Source organism: Leucoraja erinacea, chromosome 40 (genome assembly GCF_028641065.1).
Source record: "Leucoraja erinacea ecotype New England chromosome 40, Leri_hhj_1, whole genome shotgun sequence".
Lineage (NCBI taxonomy): Eukaryota > Metazoa > Chordata > Chondrichthyes > Rajiformes > Rajidae > Leucoraja > Leucoraja erinaceus.
In genome coordinates this window covers 7,474,202-7,488,841 of record NC_073416.1, presented here as the reverse complement: position 1 = coordinate 7,488,841, position 14,640 = coordinate 7,474,202, and the positions used below count along the sequence as shown (strand labels likewise).

At 42.2% G+C, this 14,640-nt stretch overlaps 1 protein-coding gene across 4 annotated transcripts in view; it reads left to right on the top strand.

The window, feature by feature from the left end:
• Window positions 1-14,640, top strand: part of avil (advillin) — a 36,843-nt gene that overhangs the window by 7,290 nt on the left and 14,913 nt on the right. For 2 of the 4 annotated variants that reach the window (XM_055664524.1, XM_055664527.1), the window contains exons 2-10: window positions 1,611-2,103; window positions 3,555-3,740; window positions 4,213-4,330; window positions 7,623-7,815; window positions 8,931-9,029; window positions 9,578-9,652; window positions 11,693-11,889; window positions 12,605-12,713; window positions 14,043-14,153. In XM_055664524.1, coding sequence (XP_055520499.1) covers window positions 7,657-7,815; window positions 8,931-9,029; window positions 9,578-9,652; window positions 11,693-11,889; window positions 12,605-12,713; window positions 14,043-14,153 — 750 coding nt within the window. In that variant the 5' untranslated portion in view covers window positions 1,611-2,103; window positions 3,555-3,740; window positions 4,213-4,330; window positions 7,623-7,656. The remainder of the gene's footprint in view (window positions 1-1,610; window positions 2,104-3,554; window positions 3,741-4,212; window positions 4,331-7,622; window positions 7,816-8,930; window positions 9,030-9,577; window positions 9,653-11,692; window positions 11,890-12,604; window positions 12,714-14,042; window positions 14,154-14,640) is intronic. The other 2 variants (XM_055664528.1, XM_055664525.1) reach the window with 2 other exon arrangements.

The following is a 14,640-nucleotide window of genomic DNA, read 5'->3' as shown; positions in this document are numbered from 1 at the left end:
TTTATAGTTTGGGTGTTTATTATTGACTGTCATCAACTTTAACAATTGAAATCTGTCATTAAGTGGCATCCACTCCATAGATGCTTACTGTATCCTCATATTACCCAACTGTTTGGTTGGTTTGTGTATAGACTAGGGATTTTTCAACACCTGACATTCCTCAGTGCATGTTTCAAAGACTCTGTGTAACATCATGGTGACTCCAGTGGGTAAATGGGGGAAATACCAAATGTAATCTTTGGCAAATCTAACGTGTGCCAATGTATGAGCCTGTTGCAACCATCCCAAATTGGTTGCTAAATTTAATTCCATGCTACATTGTGGGATTTGAGAGTGGATGAATTTGTTTGAGCACAATTCGTAGGAAGAGACGAACATTCATCAAATTGCTAAACATAGACACAAAGCTGGAGTAACTCGGTAGATCAGACAGCATCTCAAGAGAAAAGGAATAGGTGACGTTTCGGGTCGAGACCCTTCTTCAGACTGGTAGGTCGGCTATCTCGAACAATTTGTTTGATTGGGCCACTCACTTTAAGAGTGCTGTTTTCTTAACATGAGTTGCCGATGTGTTTAGACTTCTGACATTTACAATGCTGGGCCCACAATAATTTTCTTTTGGAGCTTCACCCTAAAGTGTTCCCAAGATCGCTACTGGATGTAATTAAAAAAGGTTTGGCTATTCTAACCAAAATAAATTGCTTATTTCTATTCCCAAAACTGGAGAAATGTGCTCTGCAGTCTTTTATAAATCTACTTGGGATTTTTTTGGAAAAAAGCAAAATGGCACTCGAGTCAGATGCCAAAAGAATCGCCCTTAGAAAATAAACATGAATTTTCTTCTTGGTTGCAATCTGGAGCACTGTTCATGAAGTACAACTTCACGTTGGATTAATAACTGGTTTTGATCACACAGTTTATTTCCATTATAATCTCTGGACTTTGATTACATTTTAAGTGGTGAAATAGGATTCTTGAAGCAGAAAAGCTGGATTTGATGTAATCAGACTCTGAGATTGTAAGCAGCTGCAATTCTTTCTGTCTTCAGTTCTGTGTGTGAACAAAACTAGGGTTTCAGGCCTCTATCTAATGCACTCTCTGGTGGACTCTAGCTGTAACAGCAACTGATTGATATAATAGAACTGGAGTACTTGTCAATGGAAGTGGGGGGCAGCAGGAAGAAAGACTGTTACAAAGGGATGAGTCAGTATTAAGGATGGTGTAAATATAAAGTGTGGATTAAAAAAAATCTTCTCTGAGATAAAAGACGAGCCGGTCAAAGGGCGAGGGTGGGATGGTTAGACATGTGAGTTACATGTGGGTTTTCAGGAGACTCTTTTAACTGGTTGTTAATTTGACAGATGTGACTCTTGGGAGATAGCTGTTGTCCTCTGTCCCAAAAACGTATTGTAAAAGAATCGGGGGTTTTTTTGTGTCGTTTCCGGATATCTCGAGGTGTACTTTGAAACCAAAGTTCCTAACTGAAAAATAAAGTTAATTGAATTGATACTTTATAGCCATTTCAGGTTTATTGGTATGTGTTGATGGTCCATAATCTATGTGTTACTCTCCAAAGACATGGAAGTTACTTGACTTTTTTTTAAATGCAGGATTTTTCAAACTTCCTTGGTGGTTATGTGCAGACCTCAAATGCAACCTGTTGGTGACCAAATCTCATGGCATGAATACCTTTGGTGCTCTTTTCTGTTGCTGCTGCACTTGGAATGTCAGCCGGTTGCTGCAAGGTTTTGACGACCAGTTACCTCAAAAGAAAGTGGCACATCTTTAGGCAAGTACACCTTTCTCTTAATCCCCATCTTCATTATTCTTTCATGCTCTGATGGTATTGACCAGCTTTTAAAGACTGGTACTTTGCCCAAGTAGCAAGCTAAACTATCACTAAAAGGAATTGTAACATTTTGAAGCAAATTCCTCTGTCTTCCCCCAGAGAGGTCTCTCTTCACAACACAGGGAGTCCCTGGATTACAAAAGGATTCCTTTCCTGAGAACTGTTTGTAACTTGAAAATGAACGAGAATGGTATGTGAGAGAGGATCACAGAAACAGCCATGGGATGGGAGTGTGAGCAAGCGAGATTAGCTTGGTAAGTGAGTCTGCTCTGTGCACCCAGCTCTGCCTGGCTTGAACCTGCCCCTGATTGTTGGGGCTCTAGTGGATTGGGTGAGACGAATAGGGAAATGCTACATTTCCACCCAGTAGAAGATGCAGCCCTGTAGCATTTGGCAAATCCATCTCCATACAGACCGCCAAACAATGGGCATAGATGTTAAAACTACTGATTCCTGTCAAAAATATCCCAGATAGCTGCACCCTCGGACTTAGGCCACATAGGCCAACTCCAAGTCACTTGATTTGTGTCTCAGAATTGAGGGAAGCGAAGTTCATTTCATTGGAAAATGTTCTAGTATTTTCAAAATACTATTTTGCATCTGTCTTTGAAGGAATGGCTGGACTGTTTTACTCCAGGAGTTTAAAAAAAAAAAAATAATAATAATAATAATAATAATAATTTACAGCATTAATTTTCAACCAGTAATGAGCTGGATTATTTTGAAATTGGGGTTTGGCTATTGCCTGATTCAAGTAATCCAGGATAGGCTGTTAGTTTAACTTGGTCTATTCTCGATGACTTGTGTCAGGAGATGGTCTTTATTGCATCTCCAAAGATGGTTGTGTATTCTACCATTTTGGATTTTCCATGGTTCTGCCCTGCAAGAAGAATATCTGACATGTTGTGTAATGGTGCTTGCCCAAGTTCACCTTGACTGTACCATCAAATCTGTAACCAACTAATAGTGGAAGATCTTGCAGAAAATGACTTGGAAACTATTTGAATGGGCACTGGGATGGGAGCTGAGGAAGAACACTAATTATGTTCTGTGTGTGTGTGTGTTCTTGTTCTCAACAAATACTTCAGTGTAGCAAAGTGACTGGACGCTTTTTGACACGATATTTCATCTCCTGAAAGATAGGATTACGGAAGTCTCCGTGGATCTTAGCTTTTCAAATAAATGACTATCAAGTAGTGTATTGCTAGTCCCAGATTATGGAAAGCATTTTGCTATATCACAGTGCACCATTCCTTTAAATATAGTCAAATGACACACTACACTTTATCGCTATACGGAATGAGGCTTGAACCCACTGCTTTCATGGAAAAATAAACACTACCAATTGACCCAAAGTTCACATGTGTGCATTAGCTGCTGAACTTTAAACACCAGGAATATCCAAAGTTTTGTTCCTGCTCTATCCAATACTTTTATCTCATGAGCCATGACATTTGACTGCAAGCCCTTTTGGGCAATCGGCCTGAGCCCTATTTGAACCACACCTGGAAAATATATGTGGTTCAGGGAGTTTTGTGTTGGCTTAGGTCTGGTGATATTCCAATTGAATAGCATGCCAGCATATTCCAAGTTCCCATGTAGGTCAACCACTGAAGTCAAATGTTGCCTGTGGAACTAGACTCCAGCAAGATGGGTAAGGAAAGAATGAAACTGAGTTTGACTCTTCGATTTGATATATTTTCAGTTCCTGCTCTGTTCCCTCGGCAGCCAGAGAACACGTGATGACAATCTGAAGAAGGGTCTCGACCCGAAACAGTACCTATTCCTTTTATCCAGAGATGCTGCCCGACCTGCTGAGTTACTCCAGCTTCTTGTGTTTATCTTCCATGAAAAGCAACTACTGCCTTGGCAATTACCCTTGTCCAAACAGGTAGATATAATTGCTGCTATTTTTCCCCATCACTATCATCCACCTATCCAATGTAATGGGGATAACATTTTTCAACGATTAACTGTGGCATTGAATTCTACAGCTCAAAAAGAACCAGCATTAGAAAGTATCTTTTACAACCTTGTACTTCCCAAACTTTTTTAGCTCTTGCCAATTTTCTCTAAATGTGAGGAAATGCAGCCAGTTTTAAGCATAGCAAGCAAATATGTTTTTGATTTGGAGATAAATATTGGCCAGGATACTGACGCTAATTCTTCCATTTTTCAAAATAGTGCCATAGAATTATTAGAGATCACCTGAGAGGGCAGTCTAAGCATTGCTTTAACATCCCATTAACTCAGTGCAGCACTTCCTCAATATGCTTGGTGTGTCGGCTTTTGTCATTGAGAAATAGTGCAAATAGTCCTTTTTTTCTCTCCGTTTCCTGCACCTATGGTGCATTGTTCTATAGAAACCAAAATTGAACATTGGTGAGCTCTGTTTTGGAATTGAGCACGACTGAAAATCAAAACAACACAATCGCACTCTGAAAACGTTTGATGGATGTTCCAGAATTCTGCAAAGACCAGGTATGTCTGGGGTTTCAGCTCCTGGGTACCTGGCTGGATCATTTGTTTGAATTGTGTAAGAAGGAACTGCAGATGCTGGTTTACACATAAGATAGACACAAAATACTGCGGGACAGGCAGCATTTCTGGAGAGAAGGAATGGGTGATGTTTTGGGTTCTGACCTGAAATGTCACCCATTCCTTCTCTCCAGAGATGCTGCCTGTACTGCTGAGTTATTCCAGCATTTTATGTCTACCTTCATTTGTTTTAATTCATGGTTCAAGTTTGCTTGGAATGGGTGATAGGTTTAAAAAATGGTACTGATGGTGTATTTGCCTGTCAAAGTAAATGGCGAGCTGCTGGGAAAAAATTTGCATAAATGAGCAATACTGTAAAAAGGTACCGAGCACCTTTGCATTTAGTGTTTGCAAATGCAATTTAGAATGACATGTTTAACTTTCACTTCATAACCCAGTTGTAAATGTTGATGACATTTATTTCCTGTGCTGGATTGCCCTTTGCAAGGGTGATGGTGGGCACTTTTGTTTGGAAGTAGTGCAGACCAATAATGAACGACTGTACATTTTTTAAACATGGTGCTGATAAAAGTCCGCAGGACTTTGCCCCAGCAAAAGGAGGAAGTGTGTGCGTGCAATGCTAACATTCATTATGAGGGGACTAGAATATAAAAGCAAGGATGTAATGCTGAGGGTTTAGAAGGTGCTGGTGAGACTACATTTGGGAATATGTGAACAGATTTACGGCCTCGTTTCTGAGGAAGGATGTGCCGGTGTTGGAGAGGGTCCAGAGGAAGTTTACAAGATTAATCACGGGGATGATTGCGTTAACGTAAGAGGAGTGTTTGATGACTCTGGGCCTGTACTTGCTGGAGATTTGAAATATGAAGGAAATCAGATTAAAAGGACGGACCTTCAAAATGGAGATGAGGAGTTTCTTTAGCCAGAGGGTGGTGAATCTGTGGAATTCATTGCCACAGGTGGCTATGGAGGCCAAGATATTGGGTATTTTTAAGGCGGAGATTGATAGATTCTCGATTAAGAAGGGTGTTACAGGGAGAAGGCAGGAGAATGGGGTTGTAAAGGAAAAATAGATCAGTCATGCTTGAATGTTGAAGTGGACTCAATGGGCTGAACGCTATGTCTTGCGGTCTTATTGGGGGGCGGGAGGGTGGATCTCATTGAGACCTACAGGATAATGAAAGGCCCAATAGAGTGGATGTGGAAACATGTTTCCAGTAATGGGAGAGTCTGGAACCAGAGGGCACAGCCTTGCTGACCTATATGCAAAAATATTTTACTGTACACTGGTACATGTCATAGTAAAGAAACCATTGAGGAAAAAAAGGACATGCCTTTTAGAATGGAGATAAGGAGGAATTTATTTTGCCAGGAGGCGGTGAATCTGGGATTTGTTGCCACCAGTACTGTGGAGCCCAAGACATTGGGTACTTTTAAAGCAGAGATTGATAGATTCTTGATTAGTAAGTGTGTCAAAGGTTACTTTTGAGAAGACGAGACAATGAGGTTGAGAGGGAAAAATAGATGAGCCGTGATTGAATGGCAGACTTGACTCGGTGGGCCAAATTCTGATCCTGTGTCTTGTGGTCTAACACCAAGACTAACAAGGCTTTGCACTGTTACCAATGACACAGCCATTGAGTCACAGTGCAGATAGATGCATGTGGATATAATAATGAAGCCACAATAACAACCTATGCACAGAATGTAAATATAAATTTGCTTCTCTAACTTCATAATTCGCCCTTCCACTTGCATTCCTTCCACTAACTACACAATTCGCAACTCTTCAATCCTTTTGTCTCGTACCACCTTCAGTTTTATTTTAAATCTCTGGCCTTTACTAACCATTTGCCTATCAGAACCCCCTCTCACCAGACTTTGTCCTGATCATCCTCTCTTCCAGCCTTCTTTTAACTTCCTCGCCACCCCCTCCCTGCTACAATAATTCTGACCCAAAATGTCACCCATCCATGTTCTCCATTGATGTTGCCTGACCCACTGAGTTACTCCAGCATTTTGTCTTTCTTTGTAAACTGGCACCTGCGATTCCTTGTTTCTATAAATTTGCTTTGTTCATTTGGTTTTGAAAATGCAGCATGGAAACAGGCCCATCGGCCCACTAGTTCAATGTTATCCCACTTATCATCCACTCCCTACACAAGGGGCAATGTTACTGAGGCCAATTAACCTAGAAACCTGTACATCTTTAGGATGTGGGAGGAAACCGGAGCATCCGGACGAAACTTGCGTGGTCATGGGGAGAACGCGCAAACCACAATGATGGCACCTGAAGTCATGATCAAATCCAGATCTTTGGAGCTGTGGGACAGCAGTTCTACTACCTGTGCCACTCTTATGGTTAATATGTGCGCTGAAAGTTTGCTACAGATTCGTAAATGTGTGAAGACTGAAGAAGGGTTTCGGTCCGAAACGTTGCATATTTCCTTCGCTTCATAGATGCTGCCTCACCCGCTGAGTTTCTCCAGCATTTTTGCCAACCTTCGATTTTTCAGCATCTGCAGTTCCTTCTTAAACAATGTACTGCAGCTATTGATCTGCAGATGGCAGGAGGCAAAATGAGCACTTGGATATGTCCTGGTCAAGTTTCGGGTTGAGACCCTGCATTGGGACTTGTAGTGTGGAGGGAGAATGGCAGCATAAAGAAGTGAGAGGGGAGGGAAAATAAACTAAAACCCATACATTTCACCTGCAAAAAAAAACCCTCTTTACCCCCCCCCCCCCCCCCCCCCCCCCCCCCTTCACCTCCTCTGGTTCCATCTGCCTTTTTTACCTCCCCTAATGGTTCCCATTTTGCCTTCCTTGCTTATCAGCACTTGCTTTGTGCCCCTGCTTATCAAGAGCCATCACCAGCTTCAACCTCCCCTTCCATTTTGTGTGGTCCCCCCCCCCTTAAAAGAAACCTGGCTCACAACAGCGACCTTTTTTTCTCTTTGTTTTCATTGTTTTCCTCCACCTGTCTGTCTTTCAATTCCTTCCCTCCCCCACCTTGCTCTATCTGCCCATCCCTTCGTCCACATACACTTATCTCCCTCTCCCTCGTGTTAACCCAAAGCGCTAACATTTCCTCTCCCAAACACCCACCCACCCACAACCGGAGTAGTGGCCTTCAAAGGACAGGCTGCAACCAACCACCTAATTACCTGCAAGTAATGCTGTGGGAGCTCAATGAGCAAGATAAATCAATGGCCTTGCAGTTGGTCAGACTTCCGTGTGTTTGAATTAATGGGTTCTTTTGTTCCCTCCCTTATAGATCCAACAGATGAAATCGTGTACCATGCAAATACATGGCAACGCCCAGAACAGCAAGAACTGCTGGATCAATGACATTTGATGTTGGATTGCAGTTGCCTGCAAGTGTATCTGTGTCTGTCTCTTCCTTCTGCTTTCCTCTCATTCCAGCCTGCAGCCGAATTTTGACCTGTGAACTACAGCAAATCATTGAGGTAACGTGTTTTTATAATAACCTTTTCAGTTTTCATTTCTACTGGGAAGTGCATTGGTTAGATGAGGAAAACAAGCTGGCAATTGTTTCAGAAGAGTGCAAAGTGGGACGGCTAATCTTTTGTGGAATGAACATTGCCAAAGGTATTTTTCTCATCCTTGTGCAAGATCAGTAATGCAGAGTCCTGCGGTGAAGTCCTGAGAAATTAATCAGTAAGGCTCTATTTTCACCAGGACCTTTCACTGCAATTCTCTCCTGTTTATTTTCCACTTGCCTGGTTCATCTAATCAATCGTTGGAGAGAAAAAATTCTCCTGCATGTGCACGATGATTTTTCAAAATATCTGGTGAAGTTTTTAAATGCTTTGTAAAATATCCAATATAATTGTTAAAATACTCCCCTAGGGAAACGGGGATGTTGTGGGTAAGGTTAAGGGAATGTTCACTCTTCAAAAAGAAGTTATTTAGCTCTTGTACAGATGCCTTGGTCAGAATTTCCAGGAAGAGCAGGTACACAGCAATCTCTGAAGTAGGTACGTCTATGAATTTGCTGAGCCCTCCTTGTGCTTTAATTAGACACAAGCTGGTTTACCAAAAAATATACAAAATACTGGAGTAACTCAGCAGGTTAGGCAGCATCTCTGGAGAACATGGATAGATGATGTTTCGGATTGGGACTCTCTCCAGAGGGGTTCCGACTTGAACTGTCACCTACCCATGTTGTCCTGAGATGCTGTCTGACCTGTTGCCTTTCTCTAGTACTTTGCCTTTTTTTGAGCTTCATTTAACTGTTTCAGTTCTGTATAGGATTCCTACTGTGCTCTAGGAATTTAATATCGATCTCCAGGATATTCCTGTGAGCAATCTTGGCAATAATTCATGAGGACAAATGTAATAGCTTTGAATTTTCTTTAAACTCTTAGATATAAAAATATTGAATTCGGAGAAAAGATAGTTTGGCCGAGAGTGATGAATCGTGCAGTTAGATAATGACAAATGTATACACGGGTGATCAGGGATGGGGCAGTGGGACACAGATTATGTCATCAAATCTCCAGAAATGCTTTCAATCAGGGTTAGCAATCCTGCTCACCCTGCCTTTTTTTTCTTTCTGCAGGAAAAATTATTGATTTGCAGAATCCGACCCATCATGTCATTGGAAACTGTTTTCAAAGTTATCACCGACACTCCTGGTATCCTGATCTGGAGAATTGAGGTGAGTTAGTACATTGAGTCCAAGAGGTCTATAAACAAATGAAGGGAGTTGACTTCCCCATTACGCTTTCCTTCTTTCTCTTCCCACCCCCCGCCCACTCAAACTCCAAGCACTGCAACTTCAGTTAGCATTTGTAAGTCTAGCATAAATGTAATAACAATTTCAGACAAATGTAAATAGGATTTGTGCCAGAATCAAACTGTAAATTGGGTTTTGCTGAAAAATGATTTGCTGAATTCCCGTGAATTAGTGCAGGGAACATGAGATCAATGGCGTCAAATTTCAGAAGGGTAGTTTAAAATGCATATGCTGGTACATGGCACGCAATGGGGAACAAATATGTGCGGAGGCTTGTTTAGGGATCAGGAGATCGTAATGCAAAGTTAAAGCTTTTTTTCACCAATAGTTGATCTACATATGTAAAACCAGCTGCACCCTTATTGATTTCAAGCTTCATAAAATACTGGCATTAAGCATATTTTTTAATATAGTCTTGTATTTCATTATTACCTTTTCTCTGTTAATAGTGACCTATTTAATTTTATCAGAAACTGGAAATGGTGCCTGTCCCTCAGAAGGTTTATGGCAATTTTTTTAATGGTGATTGTTACATCCTTCTGGCGGTAAGTTGATCTGGTTTCTCAACATTAGAAATTGAATTAACCAAATAGACCCGTTTTAGAGTTGGCTTTTTATGCCTATTAATGCAATAAAAGTAGGTGATAGAGAATGAAAAATGTGCAGGGACAGCTCATTGGATTTTGTTCAAATCGTGTCTTTGCCATTCTGTATTTAAGAAATAAAAATATTTCCTTTTATTTCAGTAGAAAAAATTAAACAACTTTAAAGCTTGGAATACTTGTACATTAAAGGCAAATGGTGGGAACTTAAAACATGGGTTGGATGCAGAGTAAATCTCCATCTTCAGGGCTCGGTTAAAGCTTCCAGACCATGTATAACATAGATGAGACAAAATAAATTCCTCCCTGCTCTGCATGAATATTGTACCCAGAGCCCAACAAAATATTTCTTAAACTACATTGTTTTTAAAAGATGGCTACACAGACATAGCTTTATTGTGTTATCCCATCAAACAGTCCCTGGCTGCATCGGTTTCACAGCACTCTGTATGTAACCTACGTGACAGTTGTATTTCCATCCTTATTATCAAATCCCTCCATTGCTTTGCACCTCTCAAACTCTAGAATCTCCTCCAGCTCCTTTAGTTTGGAAATCTCTGCGACTCCACATTTTCTGGCATGCCTGAATTAAATCACTGGGGCCTATGCCTCCAAGTTTTAACGACCTAAGCTCCAAAATTCTCTCCTTCACCCTTTCGCCCTCTTTTTGTTCCCCAAAAGATGTTCCTCAAACCTGCCTCTTTGACCAACCTTTTCAGTCACATGCCCATGTATCTCCTTGTGTAGCTTTATATAATTTTTATCTATAACTAGACTAAGTGGGACCCGTTGGATCCCAACATCACACGGGAGAGCTGGCCACCAACGCAATATTCTACCTCTCCACCAATTCCAATACTGCTCGCCAGTGGGGAGTGGGGGGGGGGGCGGCTGTCTGTTGCACTAGTATGGGTGTTGCGGGCTGAAGGTACTGGTTTCCAGACGGCTAGTATAGACATTGTGGGCCGTATGGATGCTTGGGCAGGCATCCAACTGTTGCAACAATTTTAAAAGCCAAGGCAAACAATTGGGCTGCAGCTACCCGACAACCAAAATTCATTTTGTGAACACAAACTTGTTTAAAAAGGCGGGGCAAACAATTGGGCTGCAGACACCCGACAACCAAAATTCATTTTGTGAACACAAACTTTTTAAAAAGGGCTGCAGCCACTTTACAGCCGCATCGAGGGGACTCACCGTGGAGTTGACATGCGTTCAGTGTTATTCGCAGCTCAGAGCAGTGACCCTCTCGCTTGCTGGTCTGGCAGAGACTGAGTGAGGCACGACACTTCCTGGTTTTATAGTCCCTCCCCCTGCCGCCAGCAGGGGCAGCAGAGAGAATAACATTAATATCTCACTCATTTTTCATCGACGGAAAAAAACCTCCGCACTCATACGGCGGAGGGGGGCTCTGAGCGAGGTGGCCAAAAATGACAGCCGTAGGTGGCGGCGTTCTCTCGGAAATCACAGCACAGTAGGCCAAAAGCGGTCAAGATTGGAGATTTAGTAATATAAAATAAGATGGTCCTGAAAAAACACTTTCGTCGTCAAGAGTCGTGTTTCATTGTTATATACACCAAAACTGAGCAATGAGATTCATACTTGCAGCAGATAACATAATAGACACAAAGGGAGTTTAATTAAAAAAACAAACAATATAACACAAAACAAAACAAAAGTCCCTAGTGCAACCAAGACAGTTTGTAGTTTGAAATGATTAGTGTTTGCAGTGTTCTATAGCTGGATGATCGTTGGGAAGAAGCCGTTCCTGAACTTGGATGTCGTGGTTTTCAGACTTCTATATCACCTTCTGGATGGCAGCAGTGAAATGAGAGGGTGGTGTGGGTGGGTCTTTGATGATGCTGACTGCTCTGATGATGCGGCGCCTCCTCTGGATCTCTTCGATGGTGGGGAGGTCAGTACATGATGGAAATCTAACTGGTTGTTGGAGTTGGAAATCTAATCTTCTCGTCCATCATGTAGACCCAGAATGTTGCCAGTGGTTTCAAGCGTGACATCCATTACTGGATTGGGTTGGAGTCATCGCGGGATGAGCAGGGCGCAGCTGCAATCAACACCATGCAGTTGGATGACTATCTCGATGGAAGTCCAGTGCAGCATCGAGAAGTGCAAGGGCATGAGTCTGAGATCTTCAAGGGTTACTTCAAAAGTGGTATCATGTAAGTCCTTTCTCATGCTGTGAACGGGGGATCGAGAGACATTATGCCTCTCTGGGCTCTACTGTATTTTTACTCATGTACATTGTTGTCTTTGCTTGCGTTGTGAGTTAATTCTGTTCTGCATTGTGCAGCTTTAACCAAATGCTACACAATGTACAGAAGTTTCACGAGGTTCCACCTTTCTTTTCATAGTCACTGGCAAAAAAAAGAAAATCTATTGTTTCAAAATCATAGGAAAGTGGAAGGAAGATTACAAAAGCCCCTGTGCCCCTTAATTGGAGAGGAAATTAGCTAGTGTTTTGGTTACTGACCTTTTATCAACTGATCTTTGTGTTTCAATGATACTGTGGTGAAAATGGGGCTGCTCCTGATACATCCTTCTACACCACAAATTGAGCCAAAAGTGAGTTCCTAGGTAAATGGTGAGGTGAAATTCTACGTGTTCTGATAATATCTCATGGATGGCCTGCTGGATATGGCTTCAGTGTGTCCCGCTTAGATTGGCAGCTCGGTCAAAAAAGGTTTTTGAACCTCTACTTGTACTCTGCAACACTCTAACATCCTCTGTAATCATGTTTACCCACCAGTTTTGGGAAGTCCTGCGCTGTGAATGGAAGGCACTATGTGAATGTTGTAGCACTGCACAGATGTATTGTTTAACACCCTGTTGCCACCCACCTCCACATTTCCATGACAATGTGTCCGTTCCTTGCAGCTACAAGAAAGGGGGAGTAGCCTCTGGGATGAAACACGTAGAAACCAACATTTACGATGTGGAGCGCCTCCTCCGTGTGAAAGGAAAAAAGAATGTCGCAGCCACTGAGGTAACGTTAGAACTCCAGTACTGCCGGCAGCCAAGTGGGGTAAACGTTCACTGTATCAAGACCATAGTTTAGGCATGGGCACCTCTCTGGACTATGTATTTTAATTTTGAGAAGCCAAATGTAAGGGGAAAGTATACGATTAACTGCAAGACCTACAACAGCATTAATATACAAAGGGACCTTGAAGACCATGGGTGCCTTAAAGTGGCAGACCAAGTAGATAGTGGTAAAGAAGGTGTATGGAATGCCTGCTTTCATTATTCAGGGCATTGAATACAAGTCAGGAAGTCGTGCTGCAACTTTATAGGACTGTGGACGGGCTTCATTTGGAGTATTGTGTGCAATTCTGGTCGCCACTTTACAGGAAGGATGTGGAGGCTTGGGAGATGGCACAGAAGAGGTTTACCAAGATACTGCCTGGATTAGAGCATGTTAGCTATATGGAAAGATTGCACACTTGGATTGGTTTTTTTTGGAGATAGGAGAAACCTAATTGAAGTTTATAAAATGATGAGAGGCATACAAGCAGAACTGTTTTGCCAGGATGGAATATCAAATACTAGAGGGAGTAGCTTTAAGGTGAGAAGGGGAAAGTTTAAAGGAGAGGTGCAGGGCAAGTTTTTCCTTTTTTACACAGTGGTAGGTGCACTGTTTGGGGTGGGGGAGATGGTAGAAGCAGATACCATTGTGGGGTTTAAGAGGCATTTAAACAGACACATAAACATGGAGGTATATGGGTGCTGGTAGATGGGTTAGTTTAATTTGGCATCATTGTCAGCACAGCCATCTTGGTCTGAAAGGGCCTGTTCCTGTGTTCAACCTTCATATCAATGTTCAACATTCTCAATCCATGGTAAAACAAAGCAACATTCTCTCCTGTTCTAAGGCTAGGGATCTGTGCAGTAAAGGATTGAAAGAATGGCTGTATATAACTGATGTTCAGAATATTACCTGTTGCGATCAATCTGAATGGAACCAACCTTGCTGTACGCTTTCAATATTGCGAAGCAAAGCTGAATCATCCATGCAGAAAAACACAAAGGCATACAGATAGAAACCCATTCATCAGCACCCAACCATGGGACATTGCTGGAGAAGATCTTCACTGTGCATTGACAGTGGTGTTCTTTCCCAGTATCAGGCATTTGGAGGATCTCCCATTTCACCACACACTCTGTGGTACTTGTTATAAATGCCCCAAAAAGATGAAAACACCTTCTGGTCTTGACTACAAATCTCAGCTGACTGATCTACCCAGCCTATTGCAGATGACCAATAATAGATCTTACAATGAACGATAAGTGCTCTAATGTGTGCTCTTGTTTACAGGTTGAAATGAGTTGGGAGAGTTTCAACTTGGGTGATGTATTTCTTTTGGATGTCGGCAAAGTCATCGTTCAGTGGAATGGGCCAGAGAGTAACAGAATGGAACGGTTGAAGGTACCACTGCTTTGAAGTACTGGTGCACTCTAAAGGAAATCTTAGAATGGTGTAGTTGCATTGGGGTGTGGAAATTACTTCTATCCTGGTCAATACAAACCAACTGTTGTACATTTTTTGCCTTAAATAACTTCTCTGTGGTTGTGTTTGAATTGTGTCGGTGAAGGAGAGATAACACTGGCACTGGGGAGGAAGGGTGGTAGTGTGGTGACCGGAGGTCAGGAGATCTGCCAGTAGCAAATTGCATTGGGACGGCGATGGCTTGGGGTGGTGGTGAATGAGGACCCAGTTAGTCCTTCCTGGACATCTGGGAGTGTTGTGGGTTTAATTTAATGCAGGGAGAATGCAAGGGTTTTGCCAAGTCTTGAGGGCCTCCCAGGTTAACACTGCAGGAGTAAGACGGTGTTGTACAATGCAAGTCCTCGGGACCATGGCATCCATGTTCTCTCGCAATACTCCAAAAGGACGTTGCACAGGGAATTGCGCT